The 24415-nt window shown below is 34.2% G+C and overlaps 2 protein-coding genes across 3 annotated transcripts in view; one reads left to right on the top strand and one right to left on the bottom strand.

Annotated features, from left to right (window-relative positions):
• Positions 1-1118: 1118 nt before the first annotated feature.
• Positions 1119-15824, bottom strand: LOC149080131 (von Hippel-Lindau disease tumor suppressor-like). Its single transcript, XM_089239145.1, has 2 exons — positions 15260-15824; positions 1119-12121 (listed from the first exon to the last, which is right to left on the bottom strand). Exons 1-2 carry the CDS (start codon positions 15552-15554, stop codon positions 11982-11984), a joined length of 435 nt encoding a protein of 144 aa, XP_089095271.1. The 5' UTR covers positions 15555-15824; the 3' UTR covers positions 1119-11981.
• A 3202-nt stretch (positions 15825-19026) lies between these two features.
• Rab21 (RAS oncogene family member Rab21) overlaps positions 19027-24415 on the top strand; it is a 38260-nt gene continuing 32871 nt past the window's right edge. Inside the window, exons 1-2 of one of the 2 annotated variants that reach the window (XM_089239144.1) lie at positions 19027-19143; positions 19461-19538. The gene's annotated coding sequence lies outside the window, so the exon portion shown is untranslated. Of the gene's footprint in view, positions 19144-19460; positions 19553-24415 lie in introns of both variants that reach the window. The other variant, XM_089239143.1, reaches the window with a different exon arrangement.

Genomic DNA, 24415 nt, shown 5'->3' with positions numbered 1-24415 from the left:
AAAAGTTAAAATGGGAAAATACTGAAAAAAAATTCTATTTCATTGCCTGGGCAAAAACTGGGACAAACAGGTATCCTGAAAGCATTTTTCAGGACAGAGCAAAAAAATAATGAAAAACCTGGACTACCATAGCTCCATATAAATTTTGAACCCCCCCCCCCCCTTCCCTAGGAGGTTGAATTTTTAAAAATCACTTCTTAGTGAATCTACATTACAAAATAAAAATACTGACCAAATTTTGTATTTATAGCTTCAGCAGTTTCGGCTCGGCATGATTCTCTATATAACTTTTGGACCCCTTTAGGGATGGAATTTTGAAAAACCCCTTTTTAGTGAGCCTTTGCATCATGAAACGGAACTACTTACCAAATTTCTCTATCCAACTTTGAGCCCTCTTATGACGGTCAAATTCCGAAAACCCCCTATTTAGAGAGGATTTATATCATGAAATAAAACTACTGCCTAAATTTCATACTTATAGCTTCAGTGGTTTTGGCTCAGCGATGATGAATAAGTCAATCAGTCGGTGTGTGTCATTAATATATTAATGGACCTTCAACACATATTGTAACATCAGTTAAAAGGCTGCATTACAGATATTTTTCATCCACCATTTTTCTGTGATATTGCTAGATATTAATATGTGTGATTTTTGGTTACATCTAAGAATGTTGAGTTCAATAAAAACATCACCAATTTATCATAACTGAAAGCCAGCATCACGCTACATATCATCTGCATATACACTGAAACACATTGTTGAACATGCTATTTTGCAATCTCAACTTGTATCGGAATGCAAAGGACAGAAAATTAAACATTTTTTATGTCTCTCTAAAACATTTATTAGTTTTGAGTGACTTCCCTTTGCAAAAAGTACCAACAGTCCTTCCACCAGAAAAATTGAACAAATTTTCTGTTTTTCCTGCAACAAATTTTGTTGTAACGAGAGTGTTCATGCTAAATTCCAAAACGCTCTGACCACAACTGGATAGTTATTTCAAAATCAAATAATTTTAAAATTGGAACATTAGTTATAACCACCCTGTACATGAGCAATGAAATGAAATAAAAATACTGAAGACAGTTTAAGAATCAACTTTTTTAATATACACATCCAAAAATCACTAACAGTTACATCATAAAAAGTTAACAAATTATATTCATATTTTTCAACAAACTTGGATCAACATATACAGTATATGCGATATTATAGTATATGAACAAGATGTAACACATTGAAAAACATGGGTTGTTCTTTACTTATAACATGTGTAATTTATATTGCAAAAATTTTTCGAATATAAGGGTAGTAAAAAATGAATTACATTGTGGCTGCGATAGTGAGATAAGAAATGTGGAATAGCCAATTTATTAGAATGACTTCTGGGTACAGAAAGCTCTTATGGGAGTGTGCACAAAGCTCAGCACTTTGAGGGGGCAGGGTAATAAAAGAATATTAAACTTTTTTTTGTGATAATAAAACAATGTGGGTATGCTTCAACTATGAAAATATAAATACAGTAAAACCCCTCTTAATGGACACCCTTCAGATGCGATCAACCCTCTTTCATGGCCAAATTATAATTTCCCCTCTGTACAATAAAAGTGTATACATTTTAAACCCCTGATTAACGGTCACCTCTCTTTTACTTAAGGACAAATTTTTTGTCCCACCGGTATCTGCAAAAGAGAGGTTTTACTGTATTCCATAAAAATATAACAAATTATTTATTCATGGAACAAAGGGCCCATGTCAAGTAAAGGTGGCCCTGTCTAGGTATCACTTGTCAGGCAAACTGTTGGAGTGCCATTAGCTGATCAGTCAGGATCAAAATTAGAGTCAAATTCGAGTCTTTCTGTGGTCGAAAAACTTCAGCAATGATTTCTATAATAACTGTAGATTCGGCATCCACAAAGTTCAACAAAGAAACAGGCAAGAGCTATGATGATATCTTAAAGACCAATGCTCCATCTATTTTTGTTCCTGCGCGTTGTTATTGTACACATGTTTTTTACCTAAGAGGCATGATATTATAGCAAAGTTTGTACACAATAATGGTAAATTCAGATTGTGCTGTAAAAAGCCCAAGTGCATGGAAGCATCTTTGGCCCCGAGTGACTCTCTCTCTCTGTGTGCAGCTTAGCTTTAACAACAAAATTTAAACAACATATATTCACTGGCTAATCAAACATCTTTGACCCTAGTTGCAGGGCCCCCTTGGGTCAAAGTGTGCACATTACACTAAGTGGGCACATTTACATATCACTGAACTGCAGGTCAATGGATGGATGTTTTTTTTTCTTGAATGAGTCCAAGTTTAGCTTGCATAGCAATAGAAGGCATTGTTTAATACAAAGAGAACCAATAATTTACCATCAAGTTTAGCTTGCATAGCAATAGAAGGCATTGTTTAATACAAAGAGAACCAATAATTTACCATCAAGTTTAGCTTGCATAGCAATAGAAGGCATTTAATATGGAGAGAACCAGGAACCTACCATCATCAATCAAATATCTATGATGGTGATTCATTTGGAAAAGGCAGTATTTGTGTTTGGGCTGGTATTTTTTTCGAACATGAAGACCTCCATGCCTTTTCACATGGAGCTTTGAGCATTTGAGTCTGCAGGGATGATATCCTGGATATTTATATACACCCTTATGTCAGTGCAATAAGTGAAAATGTCATCCTACAAGATGACAATTCTCAACCAAATAGCTTGTATCGTTGAAGAGTATCTCCGGCAAAACAATCAACTCAGCATATGGAAAAAAAATGACTCGCCCTATTAAGTTCATAAAAGCCTAATCATGACAGTAATGTATACGTACAAACTGTATCAGCGTGAAGTGTATTCAAACATATAATTGCACAGTTAATTTTTTTTTTAATTCCAGGGGGAGAAGGGGAGAAGAGAACGAGAAGTTGCTCTCAAAAGTTCAAGAATAACTACTCTTTTCAATAAGTGAAAGACACTATAATTTCATGAAATCTTATTTTGAATAAGTTAGCAAAATATGTTCTAACTACATGTCTGATAAAGTAACAAACCCAGTTTCAAGGTCTTTGAAAGGGTCTGTACTAAAAAAAAAAAAGCTGCTCTAATTGAGAAAATTTATTACAAAATTACCAAAAAATTTGTCCCTTATTTTAAATGAACAAATATAATAGAAGAATCCGGCGATTTGAATGTACAAAAAGTGTAATTAATTTAGAATCTTCTCACTAACTCAAAAAAAGTGAAATAAACATTTTTGTAACTACTGTATAAAACACCTGTATAAGCCGACATCCCTTCCTCACTAAAGGACAAAAGACCAACAAAACCACATCACGGGTCAAGTTTGAAAACACTAACACGTGTGTGTACACACACACACACACACACACAAGCTGACCCTCCCAATTTCGAAACAAATTTTTTCACAAAAAACTTGACTTAAACACAAGTATATATGGTATTTTTTATACACAAACGAGAATAGAGAGAGGGCACATCAAAGATATTAAAAATTATCTTTGATTATATTCTCAAAAAAAAAAACCCCCACTAACATGCAATTGTACATTAAAAAAAAAGTAGCAAATGCACTTAATAATATTAACAAATGATACAGCTTGCATATGAAACAGAAAAGGCAATACTAAACAATGAAGAACATTCCTTCCCATAACTTGAAAAATTACTAGATATTTCTGCATTTAAGCTCTCACATGGCAATCGTATCAAAAATCAATGTAAAAAAAAAGCAAAATGTTTTGGTATTCAGTGACATATATTTTTTTAATATTCTGTTGAAACTTGAAATTAAGAAATTTCAAAATGTTAAATTTTTTTAAGTAGCAAAATTGCATAGATAGTTATAGCTCAACAACAGTTGTAATAACATTTAAACAGGGGTATTTCGTAAACATTTCTTCTACACTTTATATCATAACTTGAGGCCCACAAAGACCCACTCACTCACAAAAGTTGTTCTTAAAAAAAAATCAATGCCTGAAACACGATAAGTACATCAGTTTATGGCCCAAGAGCACTAGCTGTCTCTCATATATGGCTCGCAGACTGAGACTGAAAAGGTTGTACACCTCTGATTTACATAGGCTACTTAAAAGTGAATTGCGAAATTTGTAAAAAACAAATCTTCTGCTGCTTTTTACATTGAAATGTTTCTATGTGTTTATGTCATCATTAAAATAATTTAAAATATACAAGTGCTGGAAAAAATCTACAGAAAATTTCTAAAATTTACCAAAATAATAATAATAAAAAAATTATTCATAAAACAAGTATGAAAGTAATTGCACAAAATATTTTGACGACACTTGAATTTCAGAAATTTAATCTGCTTTTCATTTACCAAAGTAACAGCATTTGGCACATTAATGAAATGTTTGGTCACTTTGCAAGTAAGACATGCCTAATATTCTGCTTCAATATTCCTTATTTAACCAATAATGATAGTGACAACATTGCAAACATCAGAATTTACATTTCCTTACAAAACCTTATTTAAATTATTAAAAATAAAACATCGCAAAGAAAAAAACTATAAATTCATTCCAAAATACATCACATATCATTTCTATACATCATATTCCAAAACTATCAGCCAAGCATAATGCCAGCAAATATATAACATTCAAAAACATTAAAAAAGAGAGTTGACTAAACTAATAAAGCATTAAAATGCAAAGGAAAAAACTTTCAAACACATAACCTACTCAGATACCTTTTTTGAACCAAAAATTTAACCAAATTAATCAATTTTCTACACAGCACATACAAACATAGATGAATAATTATATAGTATATGCACAAATTTTTACAGAAACATAATCACAGCATATAAGCAAACACAGGAACAAAGACCAACATTTATAGTTATTATACAAAATATCTAGACTGATATTATAAAAACACTAAAATACATAAATTCACAACTTTATTTATTTTTATCTGACCCAATGGTCAAAACAAGCTCTCATAATCACTGGCACAGAGACACTTTTCTGTCAAGTCAACTAAGTTATATAAATAACTACATTTATTTGGGCCTTCAAAATTCTCTCATAATAAATTTTGTTTATAATGCATATACTACACAGTTGAATAGCATATCATATCAGCATATATGCACACAGTTGAGTCTTCGTGTAACAAAAAATCTATCATCTCACATGGAAACTTGCTTATATAGAAAATTTCCAAAGTTATAATTATGTTCAATAGCCACAACTTAAGAGTTATTTAAATATAAAAATAGTATTCAGTGTTCAATTCAATAAATTGAAACTTTTCTTTAATCTGCCAAACAAACAAAAATTTATAAATGTAGAATTTACCTTCTTTTAATATGTAAATATAAAAACTATCACAAAAGCCAGCAGATTATTTATATTACTCTGATTATCCCGCTATATTTTTAAATAATCTATAAAAACAATGTCTACAGCTCGAGATATGGTAAATTTTTTTTTGTCGTAGTTCATAAACACCTTGATAGACTCTTGTCGCAGTTGTTCATAAAGACTCTCGCTAATCCAGTGCATATTAGACCCGGGTATGCCAGATTACCAAAATTGCTGGAAGTAAATTGAAGAACCCCCATTTAAATAATATAAACATATGGCATGCAATGGCATGTTTTCCTCTTCTATGGGGGGGGGGAGCTAAAAGAAAACCCACCTAAAAATGCTGGATTACTGGATGGGCCAGACTAGCACACACGCACGCGGCTGGATTATAAAGAGTCATAATGTACTGTCATAAATTTTTTTTTGAATGCATTAAGTATTTTGACTGTTACAATTTGTTCATAGCCTCCCATCTGATGATCAGTCACCAACCTGTTCCATCATGAAAGATGAGATGACTTGGATATTTCAATCCGAAATATTATCAATATTTCGGACCCGGAAAAATATAAAGAACTTTATATTTTTCAATAATTGCCCCCTCTCCTTTTTGTCAGCTGTTTACATATTAGCTTCAATATTGTACTGACCACATATTCTTTACAGAAACGGTTCCCAAAGTGTAAGTCCCGACTCCTGCGGGTGGAGGAGGCTGCGAGAGAATTTCAGAAATAAAAACCATTTCATATGAAATTCATTTTAATCTTTATTAATATAAATAAAAATATATTAAACCAATGTAATGCCTTAACTCTTAAATAAGCTATTTAACATAAAATATATATATGTATCATATAATATATTAAAATTCTGCATCTACAATAATAAATACATATTTTGAATTAGTCTCTATACATAAACAAAAACAAATCAAAAAACTATTTGATGACAAAAATGGTAGTGGCTATTTTTTATTTTAAATGAAGTTGACTACAATCAGAAGTGTAGCAGAAAGGTCAGCAATACAATTTTTGATGGAGGGGATAAATTTCTTGTCTGGGGGGATGTGGAAAAATTTTTTTATCAAAAGGGCACTTCAAAAAGTTTGGAAACCACTGCTTTACAGAATCCACTAATTCTTGGAATAAAATTTCTTCTCTACTATTTTGAAAGCTGTCTTTTATGTGTGGACAGACACTTCAAATATTCAAGCTTTTGTAAACTACAATGTGGCAGTTCTCAAATCAATCATACTAGTAATTATCATTTTATGTCACGTCTTTTGGTTCAAACAACACCATTGAAATGAAAGTTTGTTACATGCAGACTCTACTGTATATCAAAATTAATTGTACTGGTACATTGGGCAAATGATTTTATACAGTGGAACCTCTCTAATCCAGATGGATCCATAATCCCAACACTTCTACCAAGAATATTTTTTCTCAACTGTGGCATTGACATTTTTTTTTAAATTAAAATTCTGTTTCAGCTTTTCTATTACATTGGCCATTTTTTTATCTTTTTTGTACCACATTCTCCTGATGTGTTATTGAAGTTCACTGAAGTTTTCAGGGTTTTGGGAAAGTGGAAGCAATGATGGCACCTGTGTGGATCTATTAATGTCTCTACTACATTAAGAAAACAACACAAATGTATCCCCCTTCTTAAGATATGTCTGGTGATTTTTGATTAATTGTCGACATTTTGGATGTTTTATTCCTCGTAATTTTTTTAAAAATTCACTGTAATTTTGTGACATTTTTCTTGTGCTTGTTTGCTTATAACCTGAAGCTCTGTATATTTTCAAATATATTGTATATATATATATATTTCTTCAATATATTTTTTACTCACTTTTCCTTCCATTTTTTTCATCCAACATTTTTTGAGAAGGCAGGCATCGGGGAAAAAGGATTGGCATTTTTAATGCAATCAAGCATAGCCACCCTTCAGAAACGCCTACTCTTTTTTAACCATGCATGGGGTTCCTCCCAATAACGACCCATGATAAGGCTCTATTTCACTCTTGCATCTTTTATTCTTTTTTTCTTCAAATAATTACCAATTGTGTACATATATTTTTGAATTAAAAATTGAGCAGCACTAGTGCATTTGTCATTTAAAAAGCTATTTTAGCTATTTCCTCATTCTCTATCTTCATATCTGTAGATTTTTTCACACCAAAATTTTCGTTCTCATTATATATATATATATTCATTTATTAATTTTCTTTTAAAAAGAAACATGAATCCAAATGCTCAAAGTAGCATATTACTGCTTTAAATAAGAAAACTTGGGGAATGGACAAAACTGGATCCATAATACAGAATCGCCTAGGTCAAGAGGAATCTGGATTAGAGAGGTTTACAACCTCTCAATTATTTGTAACAAGAATTATATATATTGTTTTCATAAATTAAGCTCTATAAATAATTAAAAAAGGAAAAAAAATATACAGTTGGACTAACTTATAGCGAACACAGATATTACAAATTTCTGCATATAAAGAAATTTTCCCATGTCCCATGAATTTCGTGTTCCTTATCTGATACTTTGATTGCTTATAATGAACACCGATTTCAGCAAAGTATGCGTGTAACAAATTTTCAACCGATTTTCAAATATGGAATTGACACGAATTTTTTTGTAATCTTACCTAAATCGTCATATCTGTAAATTTACCTTTCCGCAACTGATAATGTTTCATTTTTTTAACTGGAAGACATTCTAGTAGAGTTGTTTTCAGTACTGTAAAATGCTATTTTGCTTCTTTTTTTCTACTTTTCTCTGTTAAATCTTATTTTGTTTGCAGAAAACCTTTTTAGGAAGAAAAGGCTGAGGTTATTTATTCCCAAGAATCTAACTTCCAAACCACCTTTAGTGCACATTTGTCATTCTCAAAACCAATTTGGATGCCAGTTGCAATTGGTTCATGTGCAAATGAATTTTGAGAATGTCCACGAGCAAAACTCTACTAATTGCTTCAAAAATATGTCTCTAAAGTTGGTTTAAAGCCAAAAAAATAGAAGAAAAAAGGAAAAATAAAACAAATTTAGATTACTAAGTTCGTAACTCTCACCTCTCTCTTTGAATGGTTCCAAAAAATGAGATGAAAAATTTCCCTGTGTCCGTGCTCTTACTATACAAGAAAAGCATGTTTATTTTGCAAAAATGACTTAAACGCAAAACGTTCAAAGCCCACAAAAAACATCAAGAAAAAAGGAAGCAATGATTCACACGTATTTTTGTTGATGTATTCAATTATGTGAGATTTTAATTACATGTTTAATTTTTATTAAGATATATTATTTTAATCTATTCATTTTAAAATTGCTCAGACTACTGAAAAATATGTATCGTGCATGTAAAATGTTTTATTTTGCTTAAACACATTATTTCTTAAGTCAGTACAGGATATAACGAAGTTCACGTATAACGTTTTCGACTTCATTATAAGCGAATCAGACTGTATAATATTGTAGGGCAAGTGACAAACCACTCAATAAAACATTTTATGGGTAAGTAAAAAAAGTACCTTAAGTATGTATGACACTATATACACTCAATTTCCAAGAGCAAAAAATAAACCTCCAGAGATTACAAAAAAAATTTTGATAGCATCTGTATTCAGAGTTGCATACATGAAGAAAATGTTGAGGAGACTGAAAATTGCCATTTGTCCTGTATATACAGGACTCAAGTCCTTATGCAGGAGAGAGAGTGATGCACTACATGTGTACATTTGTTAATTATTAGGGGGAACCTCCAACTGCCTCAGCCCCCAAGTTCTGGCACCTATGTCAGTATTAGATGCACATGTTCTTTTATGCAGCTATAAAAACCTCTCAAAGGGGGTTCAATTTGAATATTATGGATAGCATTATTCATTTCAAAAACATTTTATGAATGTTTTTGCAGTTTTAAAAAATTTTAATTATGAATTTTTTTTATACTGCATGTACAATGAAAACCCAAAGCTTCAAAAAAGACAACTTTTAATTAGTACTGTTTCAATTTCTTTCTGATTGTCATTCAACTTCAGAATTTTATTGACATTCAAATGGATAATTATTTAATTGAAGGAACTTTTCATACCCTGTTGTGAAATTTTGTGTCACAACAGACTGTATATTAAACTGCAATGCCCAAGTACGGAATCGAGTAATATTATAAAACACAATCTAACTTCATTTACATTAACATGAAGCAGAAATGCATAACTAAATGAAAGATCGGCTGAGCAGAAGCAGGGGTAAATCACGATGTGGTATTGTAACAGTAATTATTATAAGCAACTTCCAATAATATTAGAAAATATAGCAGATATACAGTGAAAATTTTATAACAATAATGATATTACTCTCTGGTCTCTGTGAACTTGTCTGGTCTGTGTGAATTTTAAAAATAATGAAGCACACAATGAAAAACTATTTTGTTACAATTAAAAATTGGTTATTTTGCAAATTAGTTTTCTTTTTTTGGACAGAATAAACCCATCCTGGCTCATTTAACCCTCAAATTGCCCCCATCACATCTTAGTAGACTGAAGTATGAATGTTGTGTTTGAAGTGCTGGCATCTATTTTTCAGATAGTGAAAGTGAAGTGAATGAAGTGATAGTAGAAGTGAAAGTGAGAGATATCTGAATCTTGTGTTTTGTAAATATCATGTTATGGGTCTGTCTGCTTTTTGTGGAGAGAATTTCTAAATGGGAGATTATTAACATCTGCTTCTTGAATCAGTTGGAAAACCACAGAAAACTAAGTTTAACCCATCAACAATCTGCTGCTAATAGAGGTCGAACCTGGGTCCTTGCAATGCAAAGCTATGCTGATTACACAGCGGCAGCTTAACAGCTTATTGATTGATGATTAACAATTTATGAAAAAGTGGATTTTTTTTGTTGAAACAGTTTTTAGGGGTTAAATGTCAAACTTAAGTTTGCCATATTATTATTTAAGACCTTGAATTATATTCAGGTGCTTTTGGTTTTCTGTAAATTTTGCCAACTAATAAAATAAAGCAGTTGGGAAAGATTTATTCAACATATACCAAGAGCCTACCAACAAGCCTACTGAAGTTTCTGCAGATACTCATATTTACTCAAATCTTATTTCTTACCTCCAAAGTACAGTCAGACATTTGCAAGACTACTGGTGTAGGCATTTCACAATTTGTAAGAGATTCTAACATGCAACCAGATAAAAAGGTGATGGCAGGGGGGTTTGATTTTAAAGAGGAAAAAATGTACATTAGATTCAAGTAAATACAGTATTTCCAACACAGCATTCAAAAATTTAGTAAAAAAAATTATCATTCCTATGTATGGGAGAGAAGCATAGATGAAGAAAATTTTTAAACAGGCCTGTTTTGTTTTGTTTCAACCATCTGCTGATTAATGTCATGGCCTTACAAAAAAAGAAAGAAAAAAGCTGTATTTATACATTTTAATGAATTTCTGATTTGATGACAGCTTCATGAAAAAGTTGGCAGCTAAATAGTAACTAAATAAACTTTATTTTTAAAAAAACCTATTTCTTCACATGGCTTTTATGTTCCATAAGAGAAGAAGTAAATAAAAATGTCTGGCTGTCAGTTCATGATTTAATATATATATAAAATTACTACTAACATTTCATCTGCAAAAGCAAGTGAGAAGCATTGTGAGGATCTCACTATATGGAGCACTCCTTAAAGTTCTCCAGACCATAGCCTAACAATCCAGAAGATTTGTGAGCAGCAATTGATGTAGCAAACTTTATACAGAACACTTTAAAAACCAGAAATGTTGAATGGTGAAAACGAGTGAATTATTAATAGTCATTTTAAAATCAAATGGTTGATTTATAGAAAAGCATCTCTCTCTCTCTCTCTCTCAAGACCTACTTTTTTTCATTCCCATTTATGAAATACAACACATTATTCAAGTTATTCCAAGAAAACATCTGACAGTTGAATGTTTTTTTATGAAATATGGTCCATATTGAGCGATTCAGTCATTTTCATTATTCGGAGCAAGATGTGGAAAACTTTTTCATGATTATCATTTCAGCTTTCTGACAAAAATGAACAAATTTGAAAAAAAAAAAGATCTCATTATGCAGTTTGTGAGCATTCTTGGAATATCAAAGAGATTGATAGTTTGTACATAACAGTACTGACAGAGAAAGAAAATAATCAAAAATTAATTTGAATTAAAATGTTACATGGCTTATTTATTATTGTAAATTTTGACATTTTATGAATTATCTGACAGTAATGCTTTGATCATATTCAGCAGGGCTTGACAAATCATGAAAGGCACCAACCAAATATTTTAGAAGCTAAATATATTTCTTGTGTTGGAGCGAGCTAGTAATCACATATATATAGAGAGAAAATTTTAAGTGAAAATGCAAAATTTTTTTAGTCGGCATGGTGACCTGATGCCTGAGATTTGTCAAGCCCTAATATTCATTGAATGAAATCCCCAGTATAGATCAATGTTATATATACTTTTAGTTAGACAATGAATGAAGGATATACTACTACACATGAAAAAATAAAACTAGTAACAACAAACAATGTCTCATGAACACCACAAACACCTGCATGTTCTTTAAATACAAACAGCATATCAAATGCCAAGATCCCTCTTCAGGAAACATTCTATAAGGGATTTTTGTAGATTAAAAGGAATTTCCAACTGGAAGACATCGGTTTTCGAACGGATGTTCTGCTTGATGACTTGAACACAACGTGCATCCAGCCTGAAAACTAAGAAAAAAAATACACAAGAAAAATTACTGAATGCAATGTTATGCTAAGCAAAATTACTGTGTAGCCTAATGTGTAATTGCAAGATATAAAAAAAAATTGAATAAATGTTACAGCAACTGTCGCCTACAAGTAGCTATGACGACATGACCTCCAGGACTTTGCAACTGCTTCCTTTAATGGTAGACATGCTGACATTATTTTGAAAAAATTTGTGTTTTCAAACTCCAATTTAAAAGTCAAATACATAAAATTTTAGGAACCAATGCCAATTTTATAGTTGCTATGATGACCTGAGATTTGTCAAGCCCTGTGTTTGACTAGGAAAAAAATCTGGTAGGCTAATGAAATAGTTTTAACGATAGATAGTTTTTAACCCATGGTGACTGGAAAATCAATATTGGTGCCTAGAACTTTCTATATGTGATTGCTAAATTGGAATCTGAGGATGACACAGTATTTTCTGATTTCATTGCAAGAGAAATTCATTGTCCCAGAAATGTGAAAATATATTCAGGACTGTTTTTCAAGAGAACAAATCATGCTTCATCAATCAGAAAATTTTGCTAGCACTTAAATATTCTTTCAATTTGTCGAGTCCTGTTACTCGACAATTTAATATTAACTTGAATAACCTCTAATGACCATGATGTTTATTTGGCAAGCCTAAATCAGTTTTCCAAAATGGGAAATATTGGTTTCTTGACTGCAAAATCATAGTTTTTGGCAACATAGGCCTATACAGTGGATTACACTCAGTACAACTTATTTTTTGTTCCCAAATGTTACTAATACGCATTCAGATTTCCTGTTTTTAGCATTTTCCCACTTGTTTTTTCATGACGGTTTTTTGAAAAACATTATAAGCAGGATCTACTGTATAACCAAATATCACAAAATTATGACTTTTAAAACAAAACGCAGTTCAGATTATGTCACTGTTGAGCAATCTACGCCATTCTCCCCCTATTCAGGAAGAATAAACTGTGCACCAAATCATGACTGTTATAGTTATTCTATGAGTTTTCCAATTCCAATTACTGAAAACTCTTAGAATAAGCGGACCTTTCCTTTAGAAATATATACAGAGCATCCATAATTAAAAGACCCTATTTTAAAGTAGCTTACAGGCGAAACCAGTCATCAGAAAATTATGAAATTTTGTGGCGGGCTTCATAAAGTGATAGGAATTTGTTTCAGGGGGAAAAAATTAGTTGCACATGTCACCACTAGAGGGCGTTTCACTTTGAATACCTGTAGTAAACATGTAAATATATGTGATGGTATGCAGCAGCTTATATAAAACCTAGAAACATTTGTGGAGATCTTGTTTCTCAATGTGTTTGCTGCTCACAATGACGATAAGTTTATGAGATCACACTTTCTCAGTCAAATTGTTTTACCAAAACATCAATTCCGCAGTAACTGTTATACTGAAATATCAGACTTGGAAGAGGATTCGAAAAGGTCCAATGAATGTTAAAAACCTTTGGAGTATAATAACGAAATTTGAAACCACAGGATCGTTAGCTGTTCGTCCTGGAAGAGGAAGAAACCCCGTTTTTATAGACGCTGAACAGGAGGTTTTTCTTTAGGTAGAAGAGGACAGAGCTTCAAATTCTTGTGGTACTAGTGTCAGGCATGTAACCCAGTTGGATAGGCCACATTCAACTGTCCATAAGATCATGTGGAATATCCTCTGATATTATCCGTACAAACTTTCATTTGTGTAGCGATTGCTTCTATATGATTTTGAAACTTGACTCCGGTTCTCACTGCACTTTCTATGTCGCATTGAGGTAGATTGAGAATGGCCTTGGAATATCCTCTGGACAGACGAAGCACATTTTTATTTGGATGGTGAAATCAATACTCACAACTGCCAAATTTGGGAACCAGAAAATCTAGACGCTATCTTAGAGGTTCCGTTGCATTCACCAAAAATGATGGTATGGTGTGTGTATCATTTGTTCTCGGTCCCTACTTCTACGAGGGTCGTGGAGTTACGTTCTATAGGTCCAGTGACATGTTCAATCACAGAGAAGCGATCTGCATTGCTGTTACAGAACGAAATTGTTCTGGCTCTGCAAGCACGTCACTGCCTTGCAGACACAATCTTTATGCAAGACGGCGCTTCTCCACACATTGCTGTGTGTGTTAAGAATGTTTTAAAAAAACATTTTACAAAAGAATGTGTCATCAGCTGGCACTTCCCTAATCTATGGCCCCCCTGATCCCTGGACCTTAATTCAAGCAATTTTTGGCTTTGAGGACATTTGAAATGTCTGGTAAGTTATGACAATCCAAGAACATTACCTGACCTTAAAGGCAGCATTTCACGCCATGTGCTGAACATTTCCCTGCACACACTTCAGTCACTTGTGGAACATGCCAACTTGTGATTTCACATGGTATCTGGAAATGATGGCCATCATGTGGAACATGTTTTGTAGTAGTAACAATTGTAAAAGTGTTTAAAAATTGTTAAAATTGTAAAAGTTTGCCTAAATGTGTCATTTCTTAATAAAGCTCCTTCTGGTGGTGACATGTGCAACTAATTTTTTTCCCCCGAAACAAATTCCCACCACTTTATGAAGTCCTCCAAAAAATTTCACAATTTTCTGATGACTGCCTGTAGGCTACTTTAAAGTAGGATCTTTTAACTATGGATGCCCTTTAAATAGCTTTTAAAATTTGCTTGTTGGGTGTGTTTATCCACCTAATGAATTTGACTTTATTTAATGATTTCCCAGATTTAACAAATAAATTTGCCTGTTTCTTCCAATTCATTAAATTGGGGTTCAACTGTATCTGTATTAGCTGAGCACTGTATCCTCTACTTTTTCAAAATAAAAACTAACATCTTAAGCATTTTCTATTGTTTTTTGGATGATCCAAAGTGGTTCCAAATCATCTCAATTGAGGCTCTAATGCATCTATGCAATTTAATCTATCTACATAATCTATAGAGCCCATCTTATCTATATGATCAAAACTGAAGAGGGTTTTCCAAGATGGAGGAGAGCAAGCAATCAAGTCTGTGATTAGAGCTCAGAAATTAAACAACACTAACAGAAATAAAAATTTGTCCCATATACAGTGCGATCTTAGTTTGCAAAAAAGTAAATTACAACCTACCTGGTATAGTAATCAAAACTAAATGCCTCCCGGGGCTGGAATGGATGTCATTCACTGGATAATGCACTTTGGTGTTATTCAGAAGAAGAGGATCTCCCGTTTCAGCATCTTCACAGATCCACGGATGACCAACAAAGGAATTGACATCAAAGAAACCATAGGGCTTCAAAATTTTATAGGTGTGAGGCAACCCTTCATAATTCATCCACACAACGCTAACGCTGCGTTCCGTGCAATTGACAAACCGCATAAATGCAGGCACAACTGATGGACCAGACTTCAAAATTTCTTCCATAAAAACCTCCTTTCATACAAAAATAAAAAGATAACCTATCAGTTCTCAAATCATTAGCTTTTCATCGAATAAAAATTTATACAACTACGAAACGAAACCGTGTTATGCGTGCTCCCATTGCTACCACGATCCACTCTCTCTGTAGCAAAACAAGCCAAAACAGTTTCGTGAGGATACGTAATTTTGACTTGACTTGACTCCAAAATGCAGTCAACCCTTGGTTTTGCGAACAACACTGGTTCACGAACTAGTATTGGTTTACGAACACACAAGCCGATGAAAAGCAAGCCTGAAGCCGGGTTTTCCTAGGAGCGGGTTTTCTGCGCCATGCGCAACGTGAATCACCCAGCGTGACACGCCATCCACTCACCAATAAGAAAAGCAGTATGACTGCTTTCCTACAGAGCTCAATACCGCTTGCGACAACGCTTTACGTTGGGCATGATTGGTGGAATGCTTCTGGAGGAGTCAAATCGAGTCGCATCGAGCTTATATTTTAGTTTTAGTTTAGAACGGAGCACGCCTAGGCTCTGTCGCTTTTGCGATATAAGCTCATTGATCGTGAGGTCGTAGGCGTGCCGGAGAAAACTCAACCGGCAAGCCGGCCGGGAAAGCACACCCGGTTCGGACCAACACCCCGCCAACCCCCCAAGCAGCACGACCACACACCCCCACACCCAAACCCCCAATTCCCGGGCACATCATCGCTCGACAAATTCAGGACAGCGCCGCGAGTGCGATTCCCCCTCCGTCCCGACACCCGCGACAAGGCCCCGCCGGCGCGGTCCACAGCGCCCCAACACGCCCCGCGAAGGAAGACCCCCCCCCCTACCACCCCTACCATCCCCACCCCCAAGAACTTCTATTGTGGATATGAGAGAACAATTTGTTACAAGACGGGAACATCGCTTCTCATCAAGGAAAACATGGAACGCCTCGCGACAAGGGCCTCAATCGGCGCGTTATTCTTGACTACGTATGAAGTTATTTGATTTGTCGACATTCAATCTTGTTCTTGTTATTTCCTGCATCTCCGAACGGTCTGGTCTCTTGTCCTTTTCACTTGAGGAGCCACATGCGAGTGCGACAGTCAAAGCTGCAATTTGCCATCGAGCTTATATTACTTGATAATAAAGTATAAAGTCGGGTTTTACTAGGAATAGGTGTTTTGCGCCGCGTGAACCGAATTGTATAATTTCGCGCCGGCAGCAACGTGTTACATAATCATGCTACGCGTTTGTGTTTTCCTAGCGGGGCAGATCAGGGCTGCTATATAGTATATGGCATCAGCTACTCTGTCGTCTGCATGCTCCGGTTTGAAGGGAAGGGAAAGGAAACACACAAGAGTGAAGAGAACATCGGCAAAAACGCGCGGCGCACGACGCATTTGACTTCTCCAGAAGCAGTCCGCCAATCACGCTCGACGTAAAGCGCTGTCATGAGCCGCGTTGCGCTCTGCAGGAAAATAGTCATACTGATCATATCTTTCCAACTCAGAAATTACATTACGGTAATTACGACTACAGACAAGAATATTCGTCTCACATACACATTCGTCGGGTTTTTTTTAAAATTCATTGCAATTTTAAGAGGCGCTTCCATCGAGCTTATATTACTGGAGAAGCATCCAGCCATCGCGACGGCAACGACACATGTTCACCATATCTACAGACAAAATAGAGAGACCATGTCACTCTCCGCTTGATTATCCAGGACTTCGTACAGACAAAATATTAGAAAACCCGTATTCTGTCAGTACCTCCTAGAGATAGAAGGCCTCCGCAGTCCGCTTGTGACGTCAATAAGTAGTCCATTTTCACTCAGAATATTCAGGGGAAAAAACTCCCTGCTCGTGCCAGTATCATCGTTGTGAGGAAAAGAAATGATCGGGGTCAAAATTGGCGATTTCTATACTCTACATCCAATCAGTATGCTTTATTTGTGAGCCAATCAGGAAGATTCTACGCCAAAATAAGATGAAACGAAATAGGGTGCTATGTTTCAAAATGCGGCATTTTAATTAATTAATTTATATTTCTTTCTTTCATGAGTCACACAGGAAGTCGCCATATTGGTTACCTTGTATATCCCTCAAGAAAGAGGAAAATATCACGTGATCCAAAAATCTCATTAAAATTAATTCCATAAAATGAAACGTACGCCAAGACAAATGCATGATATTAATGTTTTTATTTATAGTTGTAATTATCATAATATAATTTATGAGTTATGAAAAGTATTTCAATCTTTAACTTCAATAAAGAATAAAAATTTAAATAGAATTTTGCAAAAAACTGGAAAAACGGGGACATTTTTGCAAAAAATTCTGGACAGCCAGAAAAGCAAGAAAAACTGGGACTGTCTCGTGAAATATGGGACCTATGTTCACATAAATTATAAGAACAGTATGTGAGTTGCAGGACCATATTTGCTCGAGAAAAATACATAAAATTGGGCTTCGAAATACAGAAAAATACGGGACATTGCCAATCACCGCTAAAAATGATGCCAAAAGAAGTAAAGTTGGCAACTCATTCTAAAATCGCAGAAAAGTCGCCAATCACGAGAAATGAAGAGCCATTTCAAATTGCAGTGAATGAAAATAAAAAGCATGACAAATATGTGAGATGAATATTCATATTCGTAGCCGTAATATAATTTATAAGTTGATAAGATTAATTGATTTGATGAATAAAATGTAAAATAAAAAGTCAAGTTGGCTTCGTTGAAAATACACGTGAAAAACCGGAACATTTTTTGCAGAGATATGTGAGAATTTGACTCGGGGAAATTGTTTCGATTTACGAATGGACTTCAATGGTCATCAGGCTGACCATATTTCCTCGAAATAAATACGGGAAATTAGGATTCCAAATATGGGCAAATAAGGGACATCTCTAATTATCGCAAAAATGACATCAAAACTAAACAAAGTTGCCAAATATTGCTGAAATTACGGAAAAATCACAATGGCGGGAAATGAAGCTTCACTGCAAATTGCAGTGGATTAAAATGAATTCCACGAAAAAAAACGTTCACGAAGACGAATGTAGGAGATTAATATTCTTATTTATAGTTGTAGTTATCATAATATAATTTATGAGTTGAAAATTAATTTCAATCTTTGACTTTAATAAAGAATAAAAATTCAAGTAGGCTTCGTGTGAAAAACGGGGAAAACCAAGACACCTTTGCGAAAAATTCGAGATGGCCAGAAAAACAAAAAATACCAGGACTGTCCAGGAAAATACGGGACGTATGGTCATTGTAAAGGTCGTAATAACAATGGTTGAAGGATCGTTTTGTTGTATTATTTGTCCTTTAAAAAGTTAAAAACAACTATTAAAATATTTTCAAATTTGCTAGGCATTCTTGTTCTAATGACTATTTTTGAATAATGAACTTTATTATCATATTATTAGTATAATTGTCTTTTTTTAATGGGCGTTACGGTGGAAAGACCTTGCTTCTACGAATTTCAAATTGTTAAAACCCTGGGTATATACATTGAAACATTCAATAAATCGTTTTCAGTTTTGATTTTTCCTTGCCTAATTTCATATACATTTTTCTTTGAGAAATGTCTTAAGTAAGAGTTTATCAACCAAATTATTAATTAATTTATTGATAATTTTTCTATTTTTGATGTTTATTATCTTGAGATTTTAAACCCTATGTTTCGTGTTGTGTTTAAGATAGGCTGTTGATGATAAGGCGATGATTGGTCAGTTTTTACCTTTTTTATTTATATAAAGAAATGGTGAATCGGTATATATATATATTTATATATATAAAGTCTTAAAATATTTAAAGTAATTTTTAAGGTGTTATCATTCAAACAAGCTGAATGTTGAATTGCGATACGTGTATTTTCTGTTTATTCTTATGTTCAATTTGTGTTGACAGGTGTTTCCTGTATTATTTCGTACTGAAGTTATCAGATTTGTACATACTGGATGCGATGTATTTTCCCTTATTTTCAAAGTGAGTATATAAAGGTATGTGCATTTTTTTGTATGATAAAATATAGATCTTTGATATTTTCTATTAAATATCTTCATAAATCTAATCTTTCATAGTTGGGAACAGCTTTAGTATAATCCTTTTTTTTTTCAATATTTTGTTTTGTGGAGAAAATAACGATTGCAATAAATCAACGAAAGCGAAAAAAAAAAACCATGTGGAAAGAAAAAACCCATGTAAATAATGAAAAGAAACCAAAGACAACAACATTCGAAACTAAATGCAGAATAATGCAGGTTGAAAATAACTAGACAATGTTAAACTATTTTTCTCAACTTAATCATTATCACTATTACGCTACTGAAACTTCCGTGATTACTGATCATATTTGCACTGTAAACCAACACCTGTATCAAATTTCGTCTTTGCATTTTTTGTATAGGCCTTGCAATACCTGCAGATTTTGGTCAACAGGTGTCTCAGCTTTTGTTGTTTTTTTTTTTGTAATTTTGTCGTATAAATTGTTCTGCAAAGTAGAAATATCCACGTGTTTATGATTGCTGTAGAAATGGCAAAAAGATGAAGATTCACTTTAGAAAAAATATTTCAGAAGTTATCAAAGATAAACATCAGAAAAATCCAGAAGCTGTGATGGGGGATGATGAGAATTCAGAACAGAGTGAAAACTATCCCAAGCAAAATATTTGTGAAGTAAGCAGCAGCATTGTTTGAATCGGAATAAAATTATACATTCAATGAGGCCTTATCTTATGCAGCATAAAATGCTGTTGAAAACAGTAAATGTAAACCATGTTGAAGCCACAAAAACAACCTAGATCTGCACCCAAATGTCTACTAATATCAGAGGTAACAATAATATCCTATCGGTTGTGAAAAAACTGCTTCAGATGGAAATGTATGAAATATTGGGGGACCGCTCCTCATCAATAGGACGTCAAGGATTCAAAAATGTTTCATGAAAAACTCATTGCTTATACAAATACTGATTTCACTGGATACTGATGACTGAACTTACGTGAATTTTTTCATATCAAAATTGTCAAGCTTGTTTGAATCACTTCAGAAAAATTTTCAGGTGCTTCCGACTACTATAAAAATAAAGCAAGGTCACACTCCTTGATTCTATTCAAAACCTAGAAGTGATGTAACACTGAAATACAAGTCTCCCAGTCTCAAGTTTCCTTCACACTGATGCACATCAAGACTGGTCATTTGCACAGAATGCTTTAAAAACTAAATAAAAATAGATAAATAGATTAATGTTTTTGCTCTTCATTCTTTGTGTTATAACTCTATTCCGTCTTTAAAAATATTATATTATGATTTGAGAAATATTAAAGTGTTAAAAAATTACCGGAAAAGTTATGTGATCACACAGACCCTGTCATCTTTCTACGTATAGTTGCCCGACCCATCTTTCTAATGTTAAACTCAGAATAACGCATCCTCCACACTTTGCTGAAGGCGTCATTTTTGTGAATGCATAACTTCAAAAATTTTCATATAAATCTGAAAGTCTTTATGCAATTTATACCATAAACTCAATGCTTCATGATTGGTGATTTTTCTACCATTCAACTGAGCATCAGCTCTAGAGCCGGATTAAGACGTTTGAAGGCCTTAAGCACTTGAATGGTTTTGGTGCCCCCCTCCCCCCGGTCCCCTATGAGTATATTTTACTGAATATTGAATGTATGAATTAAAAAAATTAATTTAAAAAGTAACTAATCTAAGGCAGAGTTATGATTTAATTTATACAAAAATTGCCACGTTTTTAAGACAAATAAATAAATGATTTAATATTTCTAAGCACGGACACTGAAATTCTCTCCCTGCGCCTTTTTTTTTTTCTTGTAAAGTCTTTGATAATATACAAATATAAATACACAAATTCAAGGCCACAACAGGGAAAAAAATGTCCAATGAGATGGCTGAGAAAAAGATGATTATCTCCTGGAATTTTTTTTTTGAACATTTTTGGAATTTTTCCTTCATATCTCTCAAGGAGATTTTTCTATACCTTAGATTTTAAGACTTTTTTTTTCAAAATCTTCTGAAAACATTTTAAAATATTTTCTTTCATCAACTGCTCGTTAGGATCTCATAAACAGGCTTTAAAAGCAACCACTAAATCTTAACATGTTATATATTACAGTACTCGCCTTATTTTTGGTGAACCACAGTCCTAGAATCTAGGGCAGGATTTCTTAACCTTTTTCAGTCACAACCCAAAATCAACAAGATCAGCTTCGCTACCCATGGGTCTGTTTGTTTTCGAAATTAGTGAAACCAGTGATGCAATAAGAGTGCATTTATAACAGGACTGTAAGCGGATTTGTGTGACTCGTCTAGGACGGTGTTTCTCAACTGCCGGGCCCAAACATCAGTCAAACCGGGCCGTGACTGATACACTGTCTCATTGTCGTGTGTGTATGACAGGGCCTTAATCTCCACAAAAAAGAAATCAACTGGGCCTCTGTCTTCCAAAGTTTGAGAACCACTGATCCAGGAAGCCCACGCAAATTAAGTCAGTGTCGTGACCCATAGCTCAATAAATGTCTGAGACAGATGGCAGTTCCAGCAAAACATGAAACAAGCACAGTTATGACAACAGTTATTCATTAGAGCCATTCACAGGACCGGAACTAGATGGGGGGGGGGCATGACAACTGCTCCTGGTGGCAAAATTTAGGGAGCAGCAGTTTTAGGTGGGAACAAAGAATGCTGTTATAAAATTATCAAATTTAAAAGTTGTGGGTACGACAAAATCATGTTTACCCAGAGCGGCAATAATCCTAGTTATGGTTCTGGCCACACATACACTTAGAGCTCGCATTCTGGCATGTACCATTTCCTTAGAAATGCTACAGAGGAATTTGTACAAGGTGCATGTACGGTTAAATGGTAGTAGTAGTAACTCAAGAATCCCTGTCAGTAAGTGCATTTGAATGGCCCATCTCAGAAGTCCCAGCAATCCATAGGTTAAGAATCCCTGATCTAGGGGATCTAGATCAAACCATAAAAGGGTGGCTCTAGGCTTTGTAACCTATGCGGACACGCGGAGCACCGAATCGGGGTGAAAGAAAAAAATAATTGCAAACATTGCGAAAAGAAATCTGAAAAAAAAGTTATGTAAAATTTCAAACTATGAGCAAACTGGACTCAATGATTCGCATAGAAAACCATGATTTTTGAGGTATTTCATCAGACTGGGAAAACAGCAGCGAGTTTTCGGGATTATTTTACTGGCGCAGCTTACACGCCAGATGGGTGCCGAAGGTGCCCCACATGGGTAATAATAATGATAAGATAATGCTCCTGAATTCATCATCACCCATTCGCATCCCATTCATTGCCTCTCCCCTGAAACCATGCAGTTGATCTGCTAATGACTGACTCATAAAGATTTGTATATTTTCATCTTCACGTCCTTATTCTGTAGAACTTGGCTTACTCTTGATGCGTGCGTCTCACCCGGGCACAGCCCGAGGACTTCATGACAATTAGATATGTCTACAATTTGCGAGAGTTAGCATGCAAATTGGTAGGCGGGTATTTTTAGCTAGGTAGAGGGGCCTCAGAAAAATCTGTTTGCCCAAGGGCCCTATGATGCTGTTAAGAAGGCCCAAGCTTACTTTATGGAAATTGCACGAAACCTCATCCTATTTTTTCTGCATTTGTGCATTTTGTTTGATGAAGGTCTTCAACTATACAATCAATAGAAAATTCTAGGACTTTTTGCCAGATTCTTGGTGATGGAAACAAATTGTGCTTAAAAAAAACCATGTTGATAACTTTTTGTGTTTTGTGGTGTCCCTTTTTCCCTGATGCTCTAAGCACATGCTTATTTTGCTTTGGAAATACACACATTAATTGCATGTAATGTTTAAAGTGACTATGTTATACAAAGAATAAATGTTTAATATGATTATAAAATAATTTTCTACTGTCTACAGAATTATTTTGAACAAAAATATTAATTAAGATGGACAATATTTATTAATATAATTAACTTGAATTAATGAATTTTGAAATACAACTTGTTTGACTAATGAAAAGTTGGTTTTATATGCATGAATGCATCAATTTGGGAGAAGTAACGATGTCATGGCTAACTGTTTATCGGGTTACTGGATCATATTTTTGCTTTCCCAAGAGTGACCCCTTAACAAGGTTTGACTGTATTGGTTATAGTGAACATGAAATATATAACAATTAGCAGGGCTGGCTGTAACTAGGATTTTTGCCCCCCACAACTTTAAAATTTGATAACTTTATAACTGTATTCTTTGTTCCCACAAAAAATTTTGGAAATCATCAAAAGGCAGTTTGTGAAATGGATAGACGAGAATAATGTATTGTCGGATAATCAGCATGGGTTCAGGAAGGGAAAGTCATGTGTGACTAACCTCCTTTGCTTCTATGATCACGTGACGAAGGCTTTGGGTAAGGACAAAAATGTAGATTATGTTTACCTCGATTTCCAGAAGGCATTCGATCGGGTCCAACATGGTAACTTTTGAAGCGTTTACACGAGATTGGGATTGGGGGGCAACTTGCTAAATTAGATAGAATCGTGGTTAAGAGATGGGTCACAATGAGTTATGATGAATGAGGGAATTCTCTGGTTGGACAAGCGTCACAAGTGGAGTTCCTCAAGGTAGTGTCCTTGGCTTCTAAGTTTGTTAGGGAAAATATCTTATCTATATCCTCTCTCGGGTTCGAACCCATGACCATGACAGCAACCTTCATGTTGGTAGACGAGCATCTTACCATCATGCCACTTGCGGGTGCACTTCATTACTACTAGACAGTTATTAAATGCATCTTACTTTGATCGTTTTTTGAAATTAATATCAAGTCTATACATGTTTAAA

The sequence above is a fragment of the Pholcus phalangioides genome, unplaced genomic scaffold (genome assembly GCF_987345545.1).
Source record: "Pholcus phalangioides strain wild (caught in Gottingen) unplaced genomic scaffold, Ppha-v1.0 ptg000011l_1, whole genome shotgun sequence".
Lineage (NCBI taxonomy): Eukaryota > Metazoa > Arthropoda > Arachnida > Araneae > Pholcidae > Pholcus > Pholcus phalangioides.
Note: the sequence above shows the minus strand (reverse complement) of the source record. Positions and strands in the feature narration are given on the sequence as shown.